Source organism: Squalius cephalus (genome assembly GCF_949319135.1).
Source record: "Squalius cephalus genome assembly, chromosome: 20".
NCBI classification, from domain to species: domain Eukaryota; kingdom Metazoa; phylum Chordata; class Actinopteri; order Cypriniformes; family Leuciscidae; genus Squalius; species Squalius cephalus.
In genome coordinates this window covers 21,110,362-21,133,454 of record NC_137141.1, presented here as the reverse complement: position 1 = coordinate 21,133,454, position 23,093 = coordinate 21,110,362, and the positions used below count along the sequence as shown (strand labels likewise).

General features: G+C 37.0%; 3 protein-coding genes and 1 long non-coding RNA gene across 9 annotated transcripts in view; 2 read left to right on the top strand and 2 right to left on the bottom strand.

Annotated features, from left to right (window-relative positions):
- Nucleotides 1-376: 376 nt before the first annotated feature.
- Nucleotides 377-10,502, bottom strand: qrsl1 (glutaminyl-tRNA amidotransferase subunit QRSL1). Its single transcript, XM_079852799.1, has 11 exons — nt 10,430-10,502; nt 9,995-10,154; nt 9,814-9,912; nt 9,619-9,715; nt 9,293-9,454; nt 5,177-5,352; nt 4,978-5,090; nt 3,590-3,782; nt 2,863-2,980; nt 1,390-1,595; nt 377-1,041 (listed from the first exon to the last, which is right to left on the bottom strand). Exons 1-11 carry the CDS (start codon nt 10,499-10,501, stop codon nt 824-826), a joined length of 1,614 nt encoding a protein of 537 aa, XP_079708925.1. The 5' UTR covers nt 10,502; the 3' UTR covers nt 377-823.
- Nucleotides 6,087-8,035, top strand: LOC307147814. The gene is made up of 3 exons (XR_013819366.1): nt 6,087-6,216; nt 6,404-6,433; nt 7,401-8,035. It is a non-coding gene; the product is annotated as an uncharacterized lncRNA (long non-coding RNA).
- Nucleotides 10,503-10,515: 13 nt separating the features above from the next.
- rtn4ip1 (reticulon 4 interacting protein 1) lies at nt 10,516-17,824 on the top strand. Of its 4 annotated transcripts, none has more exons than XM_079852802.1 (10): nt 10,516-10,651; nt 10,782-10,999; nt 12,165-12,316; nt 12,435-12,503; nt 12,666-12,790; nt 13,385-13,433; nt 13,580-13,716; nt 13,811-13,994; nt 14,953-15,045; nt 16,828-17,824. In XM_079852802.1, exons 2-10 carry the CDS (start codon nt 10,852-10,854, stop codon nt 16,948-16,950), a joined length of 1,080 nt encoding a protein of 359 aa, XP_079708928.1. In that variant the 5' UTR covers nt 10,516-10,651; nt 10,782-10,851; the 3' UTR covers nt 16,951-17,824. The 4 variants fall into 4 exon arrangements, 2 of the variants coding, with proteins under 2 accessions (XP_079708928.1, XP_079708927.1); XR_013819364.1 differs by having other exon boundaries at nt 10,588-10,651; nt 14,612-15,045; nt 16,828-17,029; XR_013819363.1 differs by having other exon boundaries at nt 10,583-10,999; nt 14,612-15,045; nt 16,828-17,029.
- Nucleotides 17,825-18,828: 1,004 nt separating this feature from the next.
- Nucleotides 18,829-23,093, bottom strand: part of crybg1a (crystallin beta-gamma domain containing 1a) — a 42,590-nt gene continuing 38,325 nt past the window's right edge. For all 3 annotated transcript variants that reach the window (XM_079852779.1, XM_079852780.1, XM_079852781.1), the window contains 7 exons: nt 22,795-22,907; nt 22,563-22,695; nt 21,830-21,969; nt 21,557-21,680; nt 20,960-21,118; nt 20,692-20,854; nt 18,829-19,205 (listed from right to left, as the gene is read on the bottom strand). In XM_079852779.1, the coding sequence (XP_079708905.1) occupies nt 19,117-19,205; nt 20,692-20,854; nt 20,960-21,118; nt 21,557-21,680; nt 21,830-21,969; nt 22,563-22,695; nt 22,795-22,907 (921 nt within the window). In that variant the 3' untranslated portion in view covers nt 18,829-19,116. The remainder of the gene's footprint in view (nt 19,206-20,691; nt 20,855-20,959; nt 21,119-21,556; nt 21,681-21,829; nt 21,970-22,562; nt 22,696-22,794; nt 22,908-23,093) is intronic.

The following is a 23,093-nucleotide window of genomic DNA, read 5'->3' as shown; positions in this document are numbered from 1 at the left end:
TAAGGATTGCAATATTAAATCACAGTAAGTTTATAACACAATGCTATATTTAATTTTGAAAAAATAAATTATATCACATATAATCAAATGCCGTGAAGGTGAAAGACTCCCAAAGGCACGTTTCGCAACCAGCTCAAGTTGTTCACACGATTTTGCCGGGTTGACCAACAGAAAGCTGCTTTCTTTGAGTGAATTCTGTGTGAGATCTGGTCTATACATCGCTACACTACTGACAAGACATTTTTTGCCAGTGAAATTTTGCCAAATGTGACAAGTTTCCTGATGACGATATTCCTCATTAATAAAGAAAAAAAGAACTAGCTTAAAACAGCTGTTTTTAATTCCATATAGATTTAAAAATACAGCGTGGCAAAAAATTGTGCTGTGTGTATGTGAGTTTATATGTTTATAACACAATGCTATTTAATTCAATTAAATTATCACATATAATTGATTTATTAAAATTGGAATCTTTTTCCCAAATACGGTTTACACTTTATTGTCTCCATAATGTTTGACAAATAAAATATTGTTACAAAATAAAAAATAGAGATATTGAGATATTTGCATTTTTATCTTTTATCAGCAGTAGTGAATTTAATTCAGTGGCTCCACTTATGCCAATCCTGCAGAATAAATGTCACTTGAATTTTGAGAAGCAAAGGAGAATGAATAATGCAGCCCAAAGTCCAAAATAGAGACTCATATAGATCCAGTGTGCCGTTACAGCTTTTGCTGTACATTCTACAACAAATATTCTCACTTCATACTAAATTACACCGTCAAAAGTTTCATCTCTACCAGTTCAGTCTTTGTGTTTTGGTTATAATCCTACTGTATGTGTCCTTTCTCTGACTGATTGGTCCAGCTCTCTCTTAATCGAGTCTTCATGAAAACGGACCAATGGGAAGTTGAGTTGTTGCTCCATCCAGTGGGCTACTGTCAACAACTTCCAGTCCTGTAGTGTCTGACCAATCAGCTGCAGGCCAATGGGAAGACCTCGGGGTGAAAGGGCTGTTGGCACTGTCACAGCAGGCACACCTGTGGAGGAAATACATATTAACAAGGATACATTTTGGCTTAGAAAAAGATCACAATAAGATGGATGGACTTTGGATTTGTTAGTTCATTGACCCATTAAACTCAGCTGTGAGTTTGTTTATACTGCTTCAGGAGACAACCCTGCTGTACTCAGAGGTCATTTAGCTGGAGTTCACACGTCCTTGACGATTGTTGTGATCACGCAAAACTCCCTGATTGACTTCAAAACAGGTGATAAACAAACCACATCTTCACAGGTAAAGCCAGATATGGACATGCAGCACCTCTATGGAATCTCACTCCATTGAGAGGAGTAATTTCTCTCTCATATCCACTTCCTTTGCATACCTGCCATGTTGACAGGCTGGGTGAAGACATCCTCCTGAGCACTGCGTGTTCGGTTGTCTTCCTGTATGAAGTCAGAGTAGCGGGCTGCATCGCTCAGCGTTGTGGGCGTGAGGAGAACGTCTATGCCAGAGCGGAACACGGTTTTAAAATCTTCAGTGATAAGACGACGGGTTTGCTGAGCCTTCACAAAGTAACGCTCATAATTCCTGCGAAGACAGGTGTGAAGATTTGAAACGCTGATATCTGTAACCACTCTATGAGAGCAAAACCAAGGCAAAGCTGCATTAAAACACAGATTTTTTTCACAAATCAAAATTGCACCATGGTAACATTTTGGAAGAGCTACTTTTTTTGTACCAGTATACAGTGCCAACCTTCAATGTTCTGCATATTGAAAAATTCTGTATAAGTGATTAACATTTCTTTTTTGGCAAAACAACAAAAACAAAAAACAACAAAAACTTTCCTAACAAAAAAAGTGCAGGCCATGTGTTAATAAGAATAACTTCTGCAGGTAGCTAAGACTCAAATTGGGAATTAATGCACACTACTGTTCAATAGTTTGGCATCGGTAAGATTTTGAAAGAAGTCTCTTGTGCTCATGAAAAGGACTGCATTTATTTGATCAAAAATACAGTAAAAACTACAGAGCCTCTAAAGGGACTCGGTGATGGAAAAAATATGAGATGGGAGGAAAAAATATATTTCAATGTTTTTGCGTTCCCCTGAGAAACTTTGCATTTCCTTTGCAGAATTCAAATGTTTTGCAAGCGAACACAAAGTTTTTTGGGGGAACGCAAACATTTTGCGAGAGCATTGCAAAAGCATTGATATAATTTTTCCTCTCATCTCATATTTTTTCCACCACCATGTCCCTTTAGGGGCTCCATAAAAAAACAGTAAGAGTGTGAAGTATTTGTACAATTGAAAATAACTGTTCTCTGTTTGAATATATTTTAAAATGTAATTTATTCCTGCAATGGCAAAGCTGAATTTTAAGCAGCCATTACTCCAGTCATCAGTCTCACATGATCCTGCGGAAATAATTCTAATATGCTGATTTGGTGCTTAAGAAACGTTTCTTTTTAGCATTAACATTCTTATCAATGTTGAAAACAGTTGTGCTGTTTAATATTTTTGTGGAAACTGTGATACAGTTTAATTTCAGGAAACATTACTAAATAGAATTATTTGAAATTGTAATTTTTGATCAGTTTAATGCATCTTTGCTGAATAAAATTATTAATTTCTTTAAAAAAACAAAAAACAGATCGTACTGACCCCAAACTTTTAAACATCTAACTATAATGTCAATGATAATGTAGTACAGATGCATTAGTAGAAACTAAGCAAGTGAGCAAATTTGTGCATCTTTAAATAGAGTGTGCATGAGAGAGGCTATACAGACTATGAATAAAGTAAAAGTGTTAAACGGATCTGAGACAGTTGTGGTTCTGTTTTTGAGGCCCTCACGATTTCAGTAAGAAGTAGTTCCCTGAGAGGATTCTTCTGCGGACCACATTGTTGAAGCCTTCATGTCGTGTGGTCGCGTACATGGCATCTGTGGAGCTGTCAACTGCACTGCGATGGCCTGAAGAGAAAAAGGGACAATTTAAAAAAAAAAAAAAAAACTTTTCAAAACTCAAATGGAGATGTACTTTTTTTTGTTGTAATTGTAGCTTTAAAGGAGCCGTATGTAAGATTGTGGCCAAAACTGGTACTGCAATCACTTTCAAATTACTGTATAGAGTGTGTATCCCTCCCCCTCCCCCCTGACTTGAGGTTGCCAGATAGGCTGCAGGATCCAGCAGGAACATAGGCTGCAGTTTGTAACTGCAACTGTGGTAACTAGAGCAGAGCTGGCAACCCGGATGCCGAAACACTACTGACTTCGTGATTGGTAGATAAGTGGAGGGTGGTGCTTCAGGCCAAAACACAAAATGACAACATCAACATCAGTTGAGGGCTGCAACTTCACTTTTTAAATGACAATATCCTGGCCGGACTACTGTTGTCAGTGATATAAGTATTTGAAATAAACATGATTTCTTAATGTCTAGTGACATATCAGGGCCATTTTATGATTAATTGAAATACATTTCTTACATACAGCTCCTTTAAAAGTAACACCTACATTTTAAACCCATCATGTAGGTCTAATTGTTATGTGATGTTTTGGAAATGTTTAGGCTTTAAATACCGTATTCAAGCCCATCGAAACGTGCCATGTTTGATGCAACCTCACAGCAACATAGGACGTGGTAACAGACGATGGAGTGCTGCGTGTGTGGAAGAGATACTTCTTGTACCCGCGCCCCTGCCTGCTCAAACATGCCTGCGACTCGACTCCACTGGGCCAGAGTGTCCTTAGACAGGCCCGGAGCATGATATTCCTAACATCATAGAAACTCTATTACAATATCATACAAACATAACGGAATCTTACACCCCAAAAATCTGTAAAAAAAGAAAATGAAGACCATTTTGCATTGTGATAGTATTATGACAGTTAAAGGGATAGTTCACTTTGAAATTAAATTTTGGTATGTTTTAGCTTACCTCAAGGGCATCCAAGATGTAGGTGTCTTTTTTTCCGCAGTAGTTTCAATTTTGATATTTTTAGGTCAAACCGTTCTTGTCTCTCAGTCAGATAATGCAGGTCTAGATGTCGCCTCGTTCCAATGAACTGCCGTAGCCAAGGCGGCATCTATTGTATATATCTATGCACCAGTCTGCGCACACGTCACACAATAGGAAGCGCCCGCGCCTTCAGATCACTTGGACTTGGCTGTGTATAAGAGGTAAAAACGATATAAATACTGTTCGTTTTCTCACACAAACCGCTCGTTTCGTGTCTTAGGCCATCAATGTGTACTTACGATGGGGAATTGTTTAATTTGGACTTCACTGTGCATGCTCTTTGAGACAGTGACCATAGACCTGCATTAAATGACTGACAGACAAGAACAGTTTGACCTAAAAATATCAAAATTGAAACTACTGCGGAAAAAAAGACACCTACATCTTGGATGCCCTTGAGGTAAGCTAAAGCATACCAAAATTTAATTTCAAAGTGAACTATCCCTTTAAGCATATTTTGCCCCATATTCTCATTAGAGTCGTAAGAAATAAACATAATGCAGTAAATTCCATTTCATTACTGTATTACAGTAATCCTTCCTGGACACAATTATGTTTTTATTTAAAGCAGCATAAATTTAATTGAAATGAAATAATTACTATTGTGATAAATACTTAACAAATTAAGTTAAGGTTTTTTTTTTACATTAGTTACATATTAAATAGGTTAAATTTCTTCATGGAAAAAACATAATTAATACTTTATAAAAAATATAATAATTAATGAATTTTTTTTTTTTTTCACTTGACAGTGAGTTTCTCTCAAATGCTGCATTACATATTAAATTAATCATTATCTAAATATAATATTTTTTGTATATGGTAAGATAATTTGTCCAACTTTATAAAAAATGCTTGTTTGAATATTTGAGTTACCAGGGTCGACCCTTCTGCTGTTAACTACACTGAGCTGCTGTCACCCAGCGAATGGTCTGAAGGCAGCTTTACCTTTGGTATGCCAACACATATGTCTCTAATGTCAAAGTGTTCAGGAAGGCTAGGTGGGGTGTCGGGTGCCTGGACAGTTGTTGAGTCTCTCTCATCTCGGCCCTGCAGAATCCCTGAAAAACAAAACCACCCAAAAAACGTAAAGTACAAATTTAAATCAGTGACTCTCTTATATGTTAATGAACGAAAGCTCTCCTACTCAAGACAGTGGCAGCATCATGGACACTCCTGGTCATGATTCCCGGCACGTCCATTGAGTTGACCAGAGGGATGAGGCCGTGACGAGAGAGTAGGCCGTAAGAGGGTTTCAGAGCCACGACCCCACAGAGAGAACCAGGGTTTCGTGTAGAGCCTCCTGTATCAGATCCCAAGGCTCTAAGAGAAATTATTTTTTGGAATGAATTCTATCAATGCATGAACATGAACAAACGTGAAAGAGGCTCAGGACAGTTGACAGGCCAGTGTTGCATCGTCACAAAAGTTTAAGCCTTGACAATATTCAAGATGATGCGAAAGGGAGCTCATTTTCTTGCATGCTGTGTGGAAAGTTTTGTGCGCGCAAACATCCGTAGCACGCGCCATGAAAGACGTGTCTTAGAGAGCTTAGTTTAGTTTTTGCATACTGTCTTTCACATCTTCTTGCACTTGAGCAGACAAAATCAAATTTGTACAGTGAAAACTAAGCAGTGTTTATTTTTATATTTGATTATTCAGTTTCTTGCGTTAAATAATCTTAATGTAGGATAACCTGAAACCCTGAACCCTGTGGTTTACACTGATGTTAAAATAACAGTTCTTATGCTACAGTAAAACACTGCTGTTCACTTTCAGAAGTTGTAGGGATGTTTTCTTGTCAAAAAAAGAATGTGAAACATGTATGTAGGTTATTTCATTTGAAATATAATTTAAGTTAATTTTACACACTTTAAGCATTATCGCATCGCATATCGAATATCGCATTATTTATTTAATGAGTCATCACATATAGCATTTTTCTTCAATATCGTGCAGCCCTAATACAGAGGATGTGATCCTCCTCCAAAAACTGGTGGGCAGGTTTTTAAACACATCAAACGTCAATCTCTGTGAGAATAAAACTCCCCTTCTGTCCCACATCACTGAACACTGACTCTCTGCTCCACAGTAAAGGTCTCCGGAAGAAGGCGGCATAAAATGAATAAGATATTGATATTGTGCCTTGGGATATTGATTATAACCTTACCTTGTTCAACTCGGCAGGTAGGCAATATTTTACTTTTACTAGATGCAAGAAGCATGCCAGCTTTAGCTAATTTTTACATCTGTTAGTTAGTACTCATTTATGATCTGTAACAAGTTTATTTTAATAAAGTTTGTTATAACTTTTACTATAATCATCTGACTGGACCTTGGATCATTTGAGTGCACTTTCTTCTGCCTGGAACAGGTATTCGTTATGAGAGGAGACACACGAGAGGTGAGCATTCTTTTTGTCAAAAATAATTATTACCATGTATTTTGATTTGATCACATAGCTTAGCCAAAGAGGCAGCATTTAACAAGGTTGTTGTTATATTGCAAAAAAGGTTTAAGAAGTACCACAAAAGATAGACTTATAATACAGGTGATATATCTATTATTTTTATAGTAGAATAGACTGATCATCTAACTTCTTAAGGGCACGACTAAAGTTTGGGCACTTTAGTTACCGCAAGATTATCTCTATAAATTTGAGCATGGTTTTAAGATAATTGGGAACGGTATTAATCGTGATCCATTGCATATGTTCATCTCTTGCATTAGAAATTTTTCTAGCATTTTTCCCATCTTTCTCATTTATCTTTGATCATTTTGTTAATTAATTTTTAATAACCTTTGATACATTTGGTAATCATTTGTTGTATGTGCATGCAAAATGTAGATTATACTAGAAAGGTGTCACCACTTCTCTTTATAATGCGTAGAATCAGAAGCTTGGCTCTTTTGCCGGAGTGGATTTACTTTTTACTACTTATACACGTTATAGTGTCTGTTAATTCAACAAGTGTCAATAATATTGGTTACAAATATACCAACAACAATAATAATAATAGGCTTACCATACAAAGTGAATTTTAAAGCAGCTACTCCAAATAAACATTAATATAACATACACTGTAAAAAAAAAAAAAGGGACGGTATAAAGTATGCCATTTTCAACTCAGGTAGGCACTATGATTCCCCCCCCCCCCCATTTATTGTCTTAGGTTTTTAGAAGAGGATGGAATGGTTTGTTCACTAATTGTTTGTGTTCATGTTTTTCATAGTAAGCATCTATATAATTAATTACAATAACGATGATAGCAAAGTGCATCTACAAGTAGCTCCAAAAACAGGTTATCACTTCTGGAGTCACACTGTAACATGTGAGCTCTTTTTTCTGACTTTCTTCATGTTTGGTTTAGGTGAGAGTGGCCTCTGATCAGAAAGTACACTCAGTCTACAAGCCCTCTTATCCTTCCACAAATTCCAGCGCTGTAGGATTGGGTCCTGTGCCCACCACACTGTACATGCTGATCCCAGCAGCCACCCTGGGCTTCATCCACAGTAGATCCTGATGGATGGAGTGTTCGCCATAGATGACCAAAACTGAGACAGTGGTGAAATGGACAGCGTTCATCCAAAGAGCAATTTTTTCCCCCAATTCATAAAGATATAACGCACAACAGCTCATTTTAAAATGGATTTTTAACTAATGAAAATGAATACATCTGCTGCCTGGAACCCCATACAGAGGGTCCTACTGAACCTCACCCTTGGGCTCTTTGTTATGTTTTGTCTCAAAGTCACTGTTTTAGGGAGGGCTCACATACTCAATGGCAACTTCTCTTAGAAGAGTTTGTTTCTCCTATGCTCAGTATATGTGATTGAGGTCAAGTAGGTTAAATAACTCCATTACTTAAATCAGTAATCACTGTGCATAACAGCCCAATTTCCATTTCTATAATGATATTGTGTACTACAAATTTGACTATATGAATCAATGTAATCCATCTCAGAATGTTTCTGTACTGTATGCACAATTAAAGTGAATGATTGTATATGTCTTGTATGTCATCTTTTATTCAATTTGGTGTTAATGTGTGTTCTCTTCACACAGAGTATTAGTAATGCTTTAGATTCTAGTATGTAGAGTAGAAAAAAAGGAGTATAGATCAAAATGTATTAGAACATTTAGTGTATTTGACATTTTGAAAGCACAACTTTTATTTTGAGGTCTCCTCAAGGTCTCCTCAGACAGAGATGAAGTGCGTACAGAGTAGGGCTGCACAATATATTGAAATTATCAAAATATCACAAATGTGTATATCGCGATATGCATATCGCAACAGCTTGCAATAATCTGGGTAATGAACAAAAGACAAAGAGAAAAATCACACACTGCTTTTGGCTATTTTAAGTTATTTCATTTTAAATATATTTTTTAAAATAATTTAAGTTAATTTTACACACTTTAAGCATTATCGTATCGCATATCGAATATCGCATTATTTAATGAGTTATCGCATATCGCATTTTTCTTCAATATCGTGCAGCCCTAACGAAAACAACTGTCAGCCCTACCTGAAAAACCTGAATAGCACAGTTTCACAGTATCTTTGTTATTTTTTTGTTATTTTGTGCTTTTGCTTGTAATTTGATTATTTGTTTTTAATTTTACTACTGACTGTTTACTTGTCTTTAATGTTTTAAATTTATATTAATTATAGCTACTAGTTTTAGTTGTGGTATTGAAATTGGAATAGAAAATTGTGAATTTTCACTAGTATCTAAAGTTTTGGTGTCATTACTGCCTGTTTTTGCAAAAACAGTTTAATGGCCGGTAAAACATATTTATGGCTGATCAATTTTCTGAAGTTACCGGCCATTGGCAGGTGTGGCAAAGAGATAGTTTTAGGCCCATACACATTGTAAATGAAGCCTTATGTAATAATGTGTTTTTGGTACACTCACCCCATGCAAGTGAACATCTATTACCTAATTCATTAAATGCAGAGTATTAAACTGCTAAATAAGTACATTATGATCAATTAGTCACTTATAAAATGTCAGAAAGATCAAAAGAGGAAATGAGTTATGTCTACATCTGTTCTAGAATGAATGCTAAAATATTACATAATATAATATATTGTTTCAGATATACAGAGAACTATTCCTCTGCTTTCATCTGGGAGCACCTGTTTAAATATGTGAACTGGGCTTCATGAACATGCTTGTATTGAAGCGAAAGTCCAGGTGTATTTTTTACTGGTGAATGCTGTAGTATGCAGATTTATATGGAGAGTTTTACACTCACAGGAAGCTGCTAAGAGAAGCCACTGCCGCTGCACTACCTCCTGAACTTCCTCCTGTGATTGCCCAATCAGAATCTTGATCTTCTTTGCTCTGTTCAAGGTATTGGGTTGCATAGCTCCATGGGTTACGAACTGGACCGAACACCCCATCCGCACTGCCAGATCTTAAGAGAGAGAGACAGAGGAAATGCTCAGACTTGCAGAGCAGACACAATCTGTTTAATCTATTCAATTATGTACAGTATCATTGCTGAAAAAACAAAACATTAATATATCTTACTGAGCCCAAACTTTTGAAAAGCAGTGTAGGTGCACACTTGGATCTTACCCCATTGCGAACTCGTCTAAATTAGTTTTTCCAACAAGAACTGCTCCTTGATCCAGCAGCTTCTGCACAACTGTAGCATTGAATGGAGGAACGTAACCTACAAATCCAAACAGACTAAATGTAAACCGCTCACAAATCACCAGTGACACCGTAAAGGTGTCTATGCTTCAATCTTGTTATTGTATTTTAGCTGACCTTTAAGCATGTTTGAAGCACAGGTGGTCTTGATGTTTTCCGTGCAGAAGTTGTCTTTTACAGAGAAGGGAATGCCGTCCAGAGGACCAAGAGGTTTGCCTTACAAGAAAAAAACATAGAGCACATGGAAATTATTATTCAGCCATGAATTAAATATACATTTTATGTGACACATACATACCTGTGCTGAGCCTAATATCTGCTCTCTGTGCTTGTTCCATGGCCGTCTCCTCTGTAATGGTGATATAAGCATTCAGATAACGTGTCCTTTGTATTTGGTTGATGCACTTTTTGCAGAGCTCGGTGGCAGACACCCTTCCATCCCTCAGTGCCTGGGACACCTGCAGTAGACAGACAATGTGGCTTTCTATTTTAGTAGTAGGTAATTATATAAATGCATGTATCCATTACACCCTGCTGTAAAACAGCCTATAGCTACTGCTTTGCTGGTCCTAGAAGGTCTACCAGCTATGTCAGACTGTTTTGTAGGTTGAATTTAGAAGGGTTTTGAGTTGAAACATTAAGTAACACAGTGCCACTGTGCCGTGAATCCTTATAAAGTTCAATTCTTGGCTACAATTAAGCGATATAAATTAATTTAAGGTTAAGCACAGACCTCTCTAATGGACAGGCCGAGCATCGCTGTTGCCGAACGAAACGCCGCACAGCCCGCACTGGAGGCTGACATGACACTTTCTGTTGACCCCGCTGACGTTCCATCACCTCAGCTCTCTGATTGGTCAATCGAAAAGCAACGTGGCTTGTGATTGGTTCAGTGCGTCGTGTGAAAGTTCACCGGATTGTTTTGACTTTGCAGGACAAGAGACGCGCTGAACTTGTGAGTGTGTAATCAAGCAGTAATAGGTTTTATTCCTAATCGATGAAGGGCTTATGAGACTGTAAGAAATATCCTCGGGAGGAGAGCCCTGGAATATTTTTTATGATTGATCAATCATGCTCATGTGTAGACGGTGGTTGGTGTGCTCGCTGAGGGGTCAGTATAGGAGCTTCAGTTTCTCAGCCTCCCGCAGGACTGTGATGCCCGCATGGGTCATCGACAGATACGGGAGAAACGAGGTGTTGCGGTTCACTAAGAACGCGGCGCTTCCGATCATCCACTATCCCAATGAAGTGATCGTGAAGGTGCACGCTGCGGGTATAAACCCCATCGACATCAGTATGAGGGGTATGTGACGATCACATCATGAAATCATTGTCACAGCATGTGTCATTTGTATTGTGTAGAATGACTGTAGGCATCTTACATGGTTCAGAAAAGTTTGTCACTTTCAGATATGACATAAGTGAGGGACAAATGACCACCATATTTCATGAATAAAATGTTTGACTTTGAACTGTAGCATGCAATATCATAATTGTGAATTGCTTAGTCATTATGAGCTGTCATTAGTGGTGCTTGCTAAATATCACCATGTTACAGTCAGTTAGAATTAGTATTTAATATTTATTTTTTGATATTTTAAATGATTTTATATATACATATACGTGTATACATGTACACAGTTTTAGTAATGTTAGTACTTCAACTTAAACATTTTATTTTAGCTAGTTGTCAAGGCAACATTTCTAATTTTTGTTTTTTAAAGTTTTTATTTAATCTAGTCTTTATATTTAATTTTATTTCAGCTTCATTTTAAATAACACAACGTTTTCTAAAATATTTAGCTTTAGTTAACAATAACTGGTTAAAGTATTTCAAAGTAAATCTCAACACAGTGATCAGGACATGGATCATCCTGTAGCAGTTTGTTTTCCAAAAAAGCTAAATATATATGAATTATTATTAATAAACCTCAATAATTTTCCAACTTTAGCATTTTAGTCAAAAGACCTTAGCAATGCCCTAGCAACCATCAAAAACACTAGCATCTGCAGAGCAACAAGCTTTTTGAAGAGGTTTGCAGACTTTGCATGGTCAGGCACTAATTGTAGATACTTCAGAAATGGTAAAAATTTAGTTGCACAGATTTAGATTTTCAGAACAATAAGATGAAGTGTTTCAAAGTGTTTAAAAGGTATAGTTATTGAATCATTTATTTTTCAGACATTACGCATCTACAACCAATCTATATCAGTGGCTCTTATGCAACTGCCTAGTGAATTCATCCTCAGCTTTACACCAGTTGGCCTATATGCAAAGTCAAAAACATACCACTTCATTGTGTTATTGTGAAAGGATGAGTCACAAGGCCTGTTGGGACCAGCCTGACTGGGTCTTTAACGCCATAAATTAAACATGTATTTCATTTTAAAATGTTCAATAAATAAATGACAATATTTTCTGTAAGAGTTTATAGTGTACTTAATAAAGTCTTTTATGTTTCTCAAAGGTGGTTATGGAGCAGCTACTATGGCCATGAAACGTGATCCACTGAACATAAACCAGGCAGGAAGTGAGTTTCCTCTAATCCTGGGGCGGGATGTATCTGGAGAGATCATGGAATGTGGCCTGGATGTAAACTACTTTAAACCAGGAGATGAGGTGCTCTATTCAGTTATTATTCTATATAATATCATAACTGTATATATATATATATATATATATATATATACACACACAATGTCCAATAATTACCCTAAAGTCTGTTTTTGTCTGTTAGGTGTGGGCCGCTGTCCCTCCATGGAAGCAGGGCGGCCTGGCAGAGTTTGTAGTGCTTAGTGCCAATGAGGTAATATTTAATTTCATGTTTTGTTGTATAAACGAATAAAAGCATTCATTCACACGTAGAGAACAGTACAGCAGTTTTGACACGTCACATGACAATTGTTGTCCTTTAGATAATTAAATTACTCCTACGTAGAGAAGTTCATTGTTCATCTCTGTGATTTAGGTGTCCCACAAGCCCAAATCACTCAGGCATGTTGAAGCAGCATCCATCCCGTACGTGGCTGCAACGGCCTGGTCTGCCATCGTCAACACCGGTGGCCTGAACAAAGACAACTGTGCTAAGAAACGGCAAGTACTCGTTTGTTCAGGTTCATCTTTCAGTGATTGTACCACATTGTCCGTTGCTCCTGTTGAGGCGAGTGGGGGTAGGTCTTCGTTTCACCCAGTTATTAGGCTTATCTCACATAGAATCATATTTTTGATTGATGGTTAAAATGATATATGTATATATATCATGACTCCTTTAAACTAAAAATACTTGTTGTTCCTTTCTGCTTTTTGTTCTGTATCTAGTTTAATTTCCAGCCTCAAATTGGTCTTATTTTTTCTGTTAATAATGCCCTCATAGTATTAACTGAATTAGCATGTACAGAAATTAGATTAGGCATCTCAAAACAAATTACATAATGACATTAATTACCACATTGAAGCATGTATTTACAAATTTGCTACATTATTTAGCAGATCATTCTTACTTAAAGACAACTGTACTTTATATGCTGAAAGTTCTTCTTTGCTTTCGACCCTGTGATCTCAGCAACACTTGAACACAACAACGGTGATTTCAAATAATTCATACCCATGTTAGAGGCTTAGATGAATCATAATAGATGTGCAGTTGATTAAGACTGGCTGTAATGGAACTATCCTTTCCGCATACAGCGTTCTGATCCTGGGAGGATCAGGAGGAGTGGGGACCTTTGCTATACAGGTGATGATGATAATTCTTTGCATGTAAGATTTTTTGAGCATTTTGCATAATTTAAAACATTTTTTGGAAACAATTTCAAATTAGTTAATACGTGTCACTGTATAATTGACATTTTGATTAAGATGTTGGTTTTTACTTCTCTACAGATGCTAAAGGCCTGGGGTGCCCATGTGACTGTAACATGTTCCCAGAATGCAGAGCGGCTGGTGAGAGATCTGGGTGCTGATGATGTCGTGGACTACACTGCTGGACCGGTTGAAAAGCAACTACAGACTTTAGAAAAGTTCGTTTTTGGGCAACCAGTCAGTGACTTTTTTTTTTTATGGAACTTGTGATGGAAGTTGAGTTTATATCTTTTGTCTCTTTCTCTTTTTCAGGTTTGATTTGATTTTAGACAATATTGGTGGTGAAACTGAGAAATGGGCACTAGATCTTCTGAAACCCTGGAATGGTGCTAAATATGTTACTCTATTAACACCGTTCCTGCATAACACAGACCAACTGGGCCTAGCAGACGGGATGATGCAGTCTGGAGTCACCATAGGATGCAAAGTGCTGAAGGTAGAGACTTCCTGTCCATGTGCTGGTGAAAAACATCTAGAAATCTAGTTTCTTCTGGCACAGAGGTTTGAACTCCTCTTATTTAGTATGGTTTATCAGTTTATAACCATGACCTTTCAAACAGATGTATGTGTGGGTGAATTAGTAGCTTGTATGAATCACTTAATTTTCATTAAAAACATCGAGAGACTTCATCTCTTATGCTCATCAAGGCTGCATTAATTGTGTTCATAAATACAGTAAAACAGTAATATTGTGAAATATTATTACAAATTAAAATAACTGTTTTCTGTTGTAATATATTTTAAATTGTCATTTATTCCTGTGATGGCAAGGCTGAATTTTCAGCATCATTACTCCAGTCTTCAGAGTCACATGATCCTTCTGAAATCAGAAGCAGTTATGCTGTCTTTAATATTTTTGATGAATAGAAAGTACAAAAGAACAGTATTCATTTGAAATAGAAAGCTTTTGTAACATAATATATATCTTTTAGTGTTTTTTTAAACAATTTAATGCATCCTTGGTGAATAAGTGTTCTTTCAAAACATTTTGTATACTGCAGTATGTAGATTTTTTTTGTTGTGGTTAGTCTGAACTGAACACTGTTCTTGCAGAGGTTCATGTTCCAGGAAATCCACACCACTGAATTTCAGCAGGAAATCGACACCCCTGTTCTGCTTTTCTGGCAACCCACAGAAGAAATTCAGTGGAAGCAAGAACATCTCTACAAAGTCATATGATCAATGTCACAAATCTACTTGATCGAATATTGATCTAGAAATTATTATTAGCATAAAGAAGTGATCTAATGAATGATAATATACTGATCCAGAATGAAGGAGTGTAAAAGTGTCATGAACCTAAACCTGATTACCTGACATCATTTCATTCGTTAGTCAAGCTAAAATGTGGAGGTAGAAGATTGCTCAGTACTAATTCTCTCTCTCTTTCTCAGCACCTCAGGAAAGGAGTGCACTATCGCTGGGGTTTCTTTGCTCCAAGTGGCTCAACGCTGGACGAGATCAGCGAAATGGTTGATTCTGGAAAGGTACATCAGACTGAGTGTATTAGATGTGTGTGAGACTGAAAAATGCTGCCTTCGCAGGCAGGTAGGAGGGCAACAAGCCATGTTTGAATCCAATGATCATATCACATCCTGTCTACTGACGGAAATACCGTCATCTGATTGATTTTTCAAGTCAGCATAGATGTATCCTTCGCTGCCTTTGATATCCCACTATCCTGTGCTTTCTATTCCGTGACAGTTGAGCTAAAAAGATAAAGATGGCATCTGACAGTTGCAGTGGTCAGTTGTTTTTGACCAACACTTTCCACTTTTGATGTCATTTCTAGTGAGAAATTAGTATTGCAGTAATTAAATATTTGCTTAGCTATCTCCAAAGCTCTCTATTTTGCTGTAGTTCATTAAACCCTTACGCTTCCTCAATCTGAAATCAGTTTTGTGAGGTATCTTCATGCGCACATTCACACTGCCTGAAAAGTCATCGCCTAATAGGGTAGCGAGGCAACAAGTCAGCCGCCTAAGCTTTCTCCTTCCCATATCTTCTTCAGTCAGTTTTCTTAACTGTCGGCTTGTATACGTGATTCTCAGTTGTGGCACTTTGTTCGCACTGACGGTGATTAGCAGCAACTGTAACTCAACTAAACATATGAATGAAATAAATAGCATCTACTTTCCCCTGCAGATTTGAACTTTTAGCAGGAAGAAAAATGATTCCATGTCAAAATAGAATGACATCTTAACTTTACCAGCAATACATCTGTAATCACAGTTGCATATTTATTTAAGTCTTTTGCGGTTTGCTTGAACACAGAAATAAGACAGAACAGTCATTAAGCGCTTGTGTTATGCCAACTTGACTGTTCCATGGCGGGAACAACAGTATGAAGGGCCACTACCCTCACGATAGATATCAGATATAGCAAACACTGCACCAGACATAAACACAAGACAGACACGTCATTGAAAGAAGTTATGGAGCTCTGGGATTTATGAATTTAATATCAGACATTAAAGAAGAGAAAGAAACCAAAAAGAACATTATTAAAGTTACCGTTATTTGAATATATCCTTTAAACTTTAATGCTAATCAGCATTTAAGGGAGCTTTTTCTATATTGGAAAGCATAAAAACATTTTTTTAAAGTTAGAAACTTGTCGCATCCAAGTAAAAATACATAGTGATACAGAGAACAGACAGGAAATGTATCTAATCTTATTTCCTTTAAAGCATTGTGGTGTAGTGCCTGTATGTTCTGTTTGTTTGTTAACCATGCATGTTTATATTTTCACTCTCCACTAACAAGATTGTGGTCAGTGAGGGTTAGTTTAGATAAGATATTCTCCTTTAAAGTTCATGAGAATACGATGATATATATATATATATATATATATATATATATATATATGTTACCTGTGTTGGAAGTTTAATTTATTTAATTGTTCTTTTTAGTGGTTATTCTTATTGTAATTATAATGAATCACTTGACTTTTGATAATGAGTTCAGCAGATCATATATTTTTTCCAAGGTGCCATGAACTCTTTACAGAGACAGACAGTTCCGGTAGCAAATCGTGCTCAAGGGCATGATGGTGAAGACAAGAACTTACATCTTGTGTGGGTCAAACCAGCAACTTTCTGTTTACTTGCTCAGAATACTAATCTCTACACCACATCACACCCACAACTAAACTACAACACCCACTATGACTCTAGCATCAACTAATGCAGTACATATGAATTTTCAGTGAAACTGTAGGTGTTATTTAAAGTTACTTTTAACTTTTGTGATCTGTTGTGTCGTTGTAGGTCCGTCCCGTGGTGGAGGAAGTGTTCTCATTTGCTAAGGTGCCTCAAGCCTTTCAGAAAGTTGAGCAGGGTCATGCTCGTGGCAAAACTGTGGTGTCCATCACTGAGGACCAGAAAGAGTGACTATGGCAACCAAAAACCTACTTAAGCTGTTAAACCTGGCACTTTTTTAATGTCTGTTGAATTAAAAACATTTATCTAATGGCTAGTGTCTTTATTTTGCATTACAAAATTAGTATTGTGTATATATAGTATATAAAAAATATGTTAGCATATATAAAATAAGCCTCTTGTTCATTATTTCAAATCATTGCTGTCTTGTTCATAAACAACTTGAAAAGCCAAACAAACAATAAAAATGTTTTATTCTATATGTAACAGTATATTTTGGAAATCATGAACATAACAACGCTAAAACAGATGACTAAACATAGATATATAGCAAATGTACACACACAAAACCAACTATCAAAAAAACTTTATAAAAGAAAATGGAGAGACAGAAAATACTCTGAGAGCAGAACAGATGATCAAGGATCAGCTGCCTTTCCAATCAATGTGAGTATGTGAACAGGATCGAACTGATGCCAGATCAGCACGAATAGAAGGAAATGTTATATAATTTTCTAATATGTGCAATGGTGTTTCTTTTTCTGTTTCTTTTTGCTGATTTAGCAGAATAGTCTCACATGTTAAACACTGTACAGCAACTGTAAAATAGTGTGAGTTAACATTCAGTGACTTTGAATGGCATATAAATGTTGCCTTACATTCAGTGAAGTCTAATACCTGGAGAAAACTATCCATTTGTATTCTGATTCCTCTCAACAGAAGTGGCTCATCTGGTGCAGGAGCCCTTGAAAGTATGTCATTTAAAATGTGCTAATTTTACTTATGAAAGGTTAGTTCTGAAGCCAGGTTGTTTTGAACCAATAAATGTGATGAATCACTCTGTAACCACAAGAAAATGATGTCATGACTGCTGATAGCACATGAACATGCACAAGCCCTTTACTAGCGAACATCCTGAGATGTGACGAAGTTGAGAAGTTAAAAAAAAAATTTTTTTAGAGCCCTCAAAAAATAAGGCACTAGTAAAATATCTACTATACTATAATGAAATATCTACGATTTATGTAATTCTTACAAAAAATAATTTAGTCAATACACAGCAACTCAAGAATTGGAGGAAGCTTTTTGCCCCATTAAGCAAGGGGTAAACTGCGTCAAACTAACAAGCCAAACCTTGATTCTTTGCCAATACAAAAAAATGAACAAGGCCACCTAAAGTGCAGCTACATACAAATCTTAATGCTATTGCACCCCCTTTGGTAATATCATTGCATTGCAAGCAGGTCAGTTATTTGTGTTGCCGAGTCAACAACTAAAAAGTACTAGCATAAAAGACAGTGGGTGCGTCTCATTCAGTTTCCGAGGTCATGAATCAGTATAATTCGGGCACTGGTAAAGACCGTAAGGACCCTGGCTCACTACACATTGGGACATTAATGACTATTGCCTGTGACATGACAATGTCCTCATTGTACAATATCACTACTGGTATTTATGAACAGCAGAACTGATATCTTAATCTGATATCTTTTTTTATGTTGTTTAAAGTACAGTATAATAAATTCTTTGCTTCTTACATATACGTGCACCATTTCAGTCGTAGATTACAAACATTAGCTAAATTATGTTCATTACCTATCTAGCGATGTAGTTTATGCTGAAATATAATTAAATAATGGTTTGTATTTTTGAAAACATCTATCTCGTGTCATTACGTGTAGTGAGTTGGCTCGCATGATTTATGTTTTGCGCTTCAGAACTTGTTAGTGAGCATCGATGCTTTCATGATGCATTGTGGGATGTTTTAGGGAGCAAAAGTTTCAGTGCACTGTAAGGATTTTGCTATTGAGACAGCTTTTAAAATGGCTGACTCCCTGATCAGTGCCCTGACTACTGAACTAGGGAGCTGATTGAGACGCATCCAGTGAAACTGTGGCAGGTCTTTTTAATGGCCTTGATGTAGTCGATGAACTTCGTTGAATGTCCAAAGACACATTACTCATTTAGAGACTGTAATGTTGATGGATGATTTCAAAAGATTCAGTCCCCAACACATTCTCATCTTGGGATCACAATCCATCAGTAAGAGAGACTTGTCAGAGCAATTTTTGGGGGTTAAGATTCCCATCATCTTGAAGACTCAGAACAGCCTCAGATCTTTTAGGGGTTCTGCTGAACATCAGGAGTAACAGAATTGGTCTCTGTGTGACTCAAGCACTAAAGGATTTCCACTGTCCATCTCTGGTTGTTTTTCTGCTCATCAAAGGTGTTGAGAATCACCTGGTTTTTATCATACTGTTGGCCACCTGGATGAAGAATAGATTAAGAAGGTCAAATACTTCAAGATTTTAACAAGTACTAACTTTACTTTAAAAAAAATCCTGATAAAAACATATAGTTAACATAGTACACACAAAAATATTAAGCAGCACAACTGTTTTCAACATTGATAATAAGAAAATGTTTTTTTTTTAGCACCAAATCAGCATATTAGAATGATTTCAAAAGGATCATGTGACTGAAGACCGGAGTAATGTCTGCTGAAAATTCAGCGTTGCCATTACTGGAATAAATTTTTTAAAAATTATATAAATTCAATAATAGAAAACTGTATTTTAAAACATTTAAAATGTCTTACTGACCCCAAACTGTTGAACAGTAGTGTACGTGTATTTTATAGATGCTTTACATTTACATTATTGCTGTGAGAAATGCAAGGTGATACAAATTGTGAAATGGCAGGATAAGGTTCTCAGCCAATCAGATTCGAGAACCAGAACTAAGTGTTATATGTCTGTATATATGTATATGTGTGTGTGTGTGTGTGTGTGTGTGTGTGTGTGTGTGTGTGTGTGTGTGTGTGTGTGTGTTCTATAAATGTGTGTGTGAATACATAATATATACTTTTGCCTTGGCCATTTCAGTGCTAATTCAAGACTGATGAGTGATTTAACGTGTTCCACATTAAGTGACCACTAGATGGCAGCACGGCTACTGCTGAGCTGACTGAAGTCAGGGTGGAGCTCAGGTTACAGTAATTTGAATCACAAACAGACTCATTCTGGATTCAGACAAACAAAAGGAGCCATACAGCAGTGATCTTTCATCAGAGATTACCGTCTCAGTCCAAATAAATAATTTACCCTCATCTTACTTCTTGTTTGATGTCCTGATCTCCTTATGCTTTACATGTAAAAAAATAATTTTACAAATTGTTTCCCTTTAAATACATACATACAAATTTTTGACCAATGACTTTTCTAATTAATTGTGGTGGCTGAATAAGGATTAAAAAAAAATTATAGATAGAGTAAAGATGGCACACATTTCTAGCCGAAGAAATAATTTAGTGACTAGGCAACTCACATTGACCATAGAACCTTTTAAACTTTATGAATTATATCTTTTTATATATTATAACAATATATGTATTTTAATTATATTCATATTTTACTATAATACTTTTTGGAATATTTTACGCATTTAGATTGCACAGATTCTTTGCCTCTGACAGGATGTTGTGGTATGTATGAGAGGGTCAGTGTAGTTGCCCAAGCAGATCGAGCACAGTTGCGAATAGAAATATCACACAGGTATGATGTGACATTAGAATGTGTCATCAGTAAGAGATTATGAGCTCATCAGTGGAGGGTGCAGTTTTCTTACTGACAGATATACACACACACACGCCCTATGTGCATGTGAATGTTTCTCTGTTTGTTTCATTCCAACCTTTCTGTTTCATTTCTTTTCATTCTGTCTTTCTTCTTTCAAGCATATGCAAGTACTGACCTTTGACCTCCAGCACAAGGTCGGGCTTGAAGTTGTTGCGAATTATTCCGTCTCCCGTGATGCTCCAGAACTGATTGTCTTTGCCTGGTTCAGGTGAGACATTCAACCTGCAACCTGCCATCACCACACCTCCAGACGTCTCCACACAACAGTCCTCTACCATCTGAAGAGCAAGAGAGAAAGATGCTGGTCATGATCGGTAAACAGAGCCCTAACAGAGATCACACATGTACTCAATGTACACCGTGTTGATCAAAGTCTCGGGTACCTTGCAGCGCAGTAGTCCATTCTCATAGACCCAAATCTGCTCTGGACCACCAGATTCCTCCAGCACTTGAACCCGGAGCAGCTTTATATCATCCAGGGGTCCAGACAGAGACATCAAGCAGCCTGTCTCTGCACAACGCAGCCGGAAATAAACACGTTTCTATTGAGAAAGACAGAAGATACATGGTTGTGTTTGAATGATTAAATTAGCTACAAGATAATTACTGTTGATAAAGATTGACTAAATCTTCTTTCATAAACTCCACCAAACTATGTTTTATTAAGCCATTATGAGGATTACTGATCTTGTTCTGGATTTACTGGAGTATGTGCACATGTTGTAAATGTGTTCGGTTTGCCCTGCCTTCATATGCGCTGTTCCCAAATTATAACTCTCACGCCTAAGAGCAAAACTATCCAAACTATCCCGTCTGAACACATACATAGTAAATCATAAGTAATAATGCTTTGAGATGCTTCTGAGAACTAGCAATGTGCTAAATTACTTGTTGGGTTGTCTGAACAACTAGATGGTCATAGTTTGCCATCTCCAACTCTATAAGATGATCTTTAGTGGAGATGTGCTGGTGTTTTATACCTGTAGTAATGGACGAAGAGAGCCAATCTGCTTCCAGCCGCTGAACTTCTGCCAATCACCGATCTCGCTGGGATGGAGCAGGACCTGATGACCACGGAAGTTGCTGTATTCATACAACACCCAGCTGACAACAAAGGTAAATCAATTACTTTTACATTATTTTCACATCCAAATGAATCATAAATGAGACTAAATATCACTAACTTAGGTTTTTCTACATCCACAATGAAATCAGATTGAGTCTGAGCTTTAAATGGGCCAGAAACCACTCACATTCCTCCATTGACCAATAGAGAGTTGACCCGCCCATCAATGCCAGCCAGAGAAAGGTTCAAAACGCCCTCTGTCAGAACTATTTTACGCCCTCTGAAGCCGGATTTACAGAAGAGTGTGATGGAGGGTATAGAAAACTCCTGAGGTAGACAGAGAAACAAAGAACGTGTTTATTACTAAATAAAAATCCAATGATTTAGTCACAGAAACCTTGGTCAGATTAGGCGGTGAGACTGTATTTAATATGACATGACTGAAAACAAGGCTGTCCCTGGAACTGAATATGTTTGTACTGTTGTGTACCTGGATTTAGATCTTTCAGCTAACAAAACACTGACTATACTATATAACAAATTCTCTAGAAATATCTCCTCTCAACATTTTCATTTTGCTTCACCACAAACATGATACATATTTTATATGTATGTTTTTGATATTAGATTTTTCTATAGCATATGGTGCAATTTTTTTTTTCAAATTCATTGTAGATATTGTTTCCAAGAGCATTGTTCTTGTTATTACAACAAATTCACATCTCTTTTCAGATAAATGTTTAATGTTTAAATCTAAATGTTGGCAAGGGTCAAAAATACATGTACATGACCAATGAAAGTAATTTGTTGTTGCAAGACAGCCCTCGTCTGGCACATCCTCACAGCCTCATTTTCAGTCGGACCAAATTGAGTATTAATCTGACAAGCCTAGGGACTCCTGTCATCTTTCCAGTACTCACATGTCCTACACTGTGGAGAGAGCTGATTTTGCAATCTGAGTTGAGTAAACCCATAGCCTCAGGATTGGGGTATTCTCCTTCCTCCAGTACATACATGTTATCAGTGAACTGTGGGCCGTCGAACACCACCCAGCTTCAAGCACAGACATGCACAGAGAAATGTATCATTATTTTGAAACACTATCCTATCCTGTTAATTATTTTCTTTGATAGCACTGAACTGGGTTCATACCTCCCAGCCAAAACCTTGCAGGACATGGGCTGGAAGCCCTCTGTCAGGAATGCCACACTTTCATCTAAGGCCTGTACTGTTCCCTGGAACCCCAGCTCAGTGAACAACTGCACCTGAGAACCAACAAGAGGCAGAGAGTTTAATCAAAACATCACATTAATGATGCTTCAGAGAAGTTGCTTTTTAATCTAAACTAAAAATAAATCTAGCTGACTAGAATAACAAGATCTTCACACAGTTCAAATTAGGCCTGCCTGGATTCTGTCCGCAGAACTCCACAGAATGTCAATGGCTGTCAT

What these genes read in the sequence shown, in the direction of transcription:
- qrsl1 (XM_079852799.1), bottom strand. Translation starts at nt 10,501, where the DNA reads ATGTCAGCCTCCAGTGCGGGCTGTGCGGCGTTTCGTTCGGCAACAGCG. An exon ending in TTAGACGAGTTCGCAATGGG is followed by an intron (nt 9,455 to 9,618) that starts GTAAGATCCAAG and finishes CTCTCTCTTAAG; the next exon opens with ATCTGGCAGTGCGGATGGGG. An exon ending in TATGTGTTGGCATACCAAAG is followed by an intron (nt 3,783 to 4,977) that starts GTAAAGCTGCCT and finishes CTATGATGTTAG; the next exon opens with GAATATCATGCTCCGGGCCT.
- rtn4ip1 (XM_079852801.1), top strand. Translation starts at nt 10,768, where the DNA reads ATGCTCATGTGTAGACGGTGGTTGGTGTGCTCGCTGAGGGGTCAGTAT. An exon ending in ACTTTAAACCAGGAGATGAG is followed by an intron (nt 12,317 to 12,434) that starts GTGCTCTATTCA and finishes TTTGTCTGTTAG; the next exon opens with GTGTGGGCCGCTGTCCCTCC. An exon ending in GACAACTGTGCTAAGAAACG is followed by an intron (nt 12,791 to 13,384) that starts GCAAGTACTCGT and finishes TTCCGCATACAG; the next exon opens with CGTTCTGATCCTGGGAGGAT.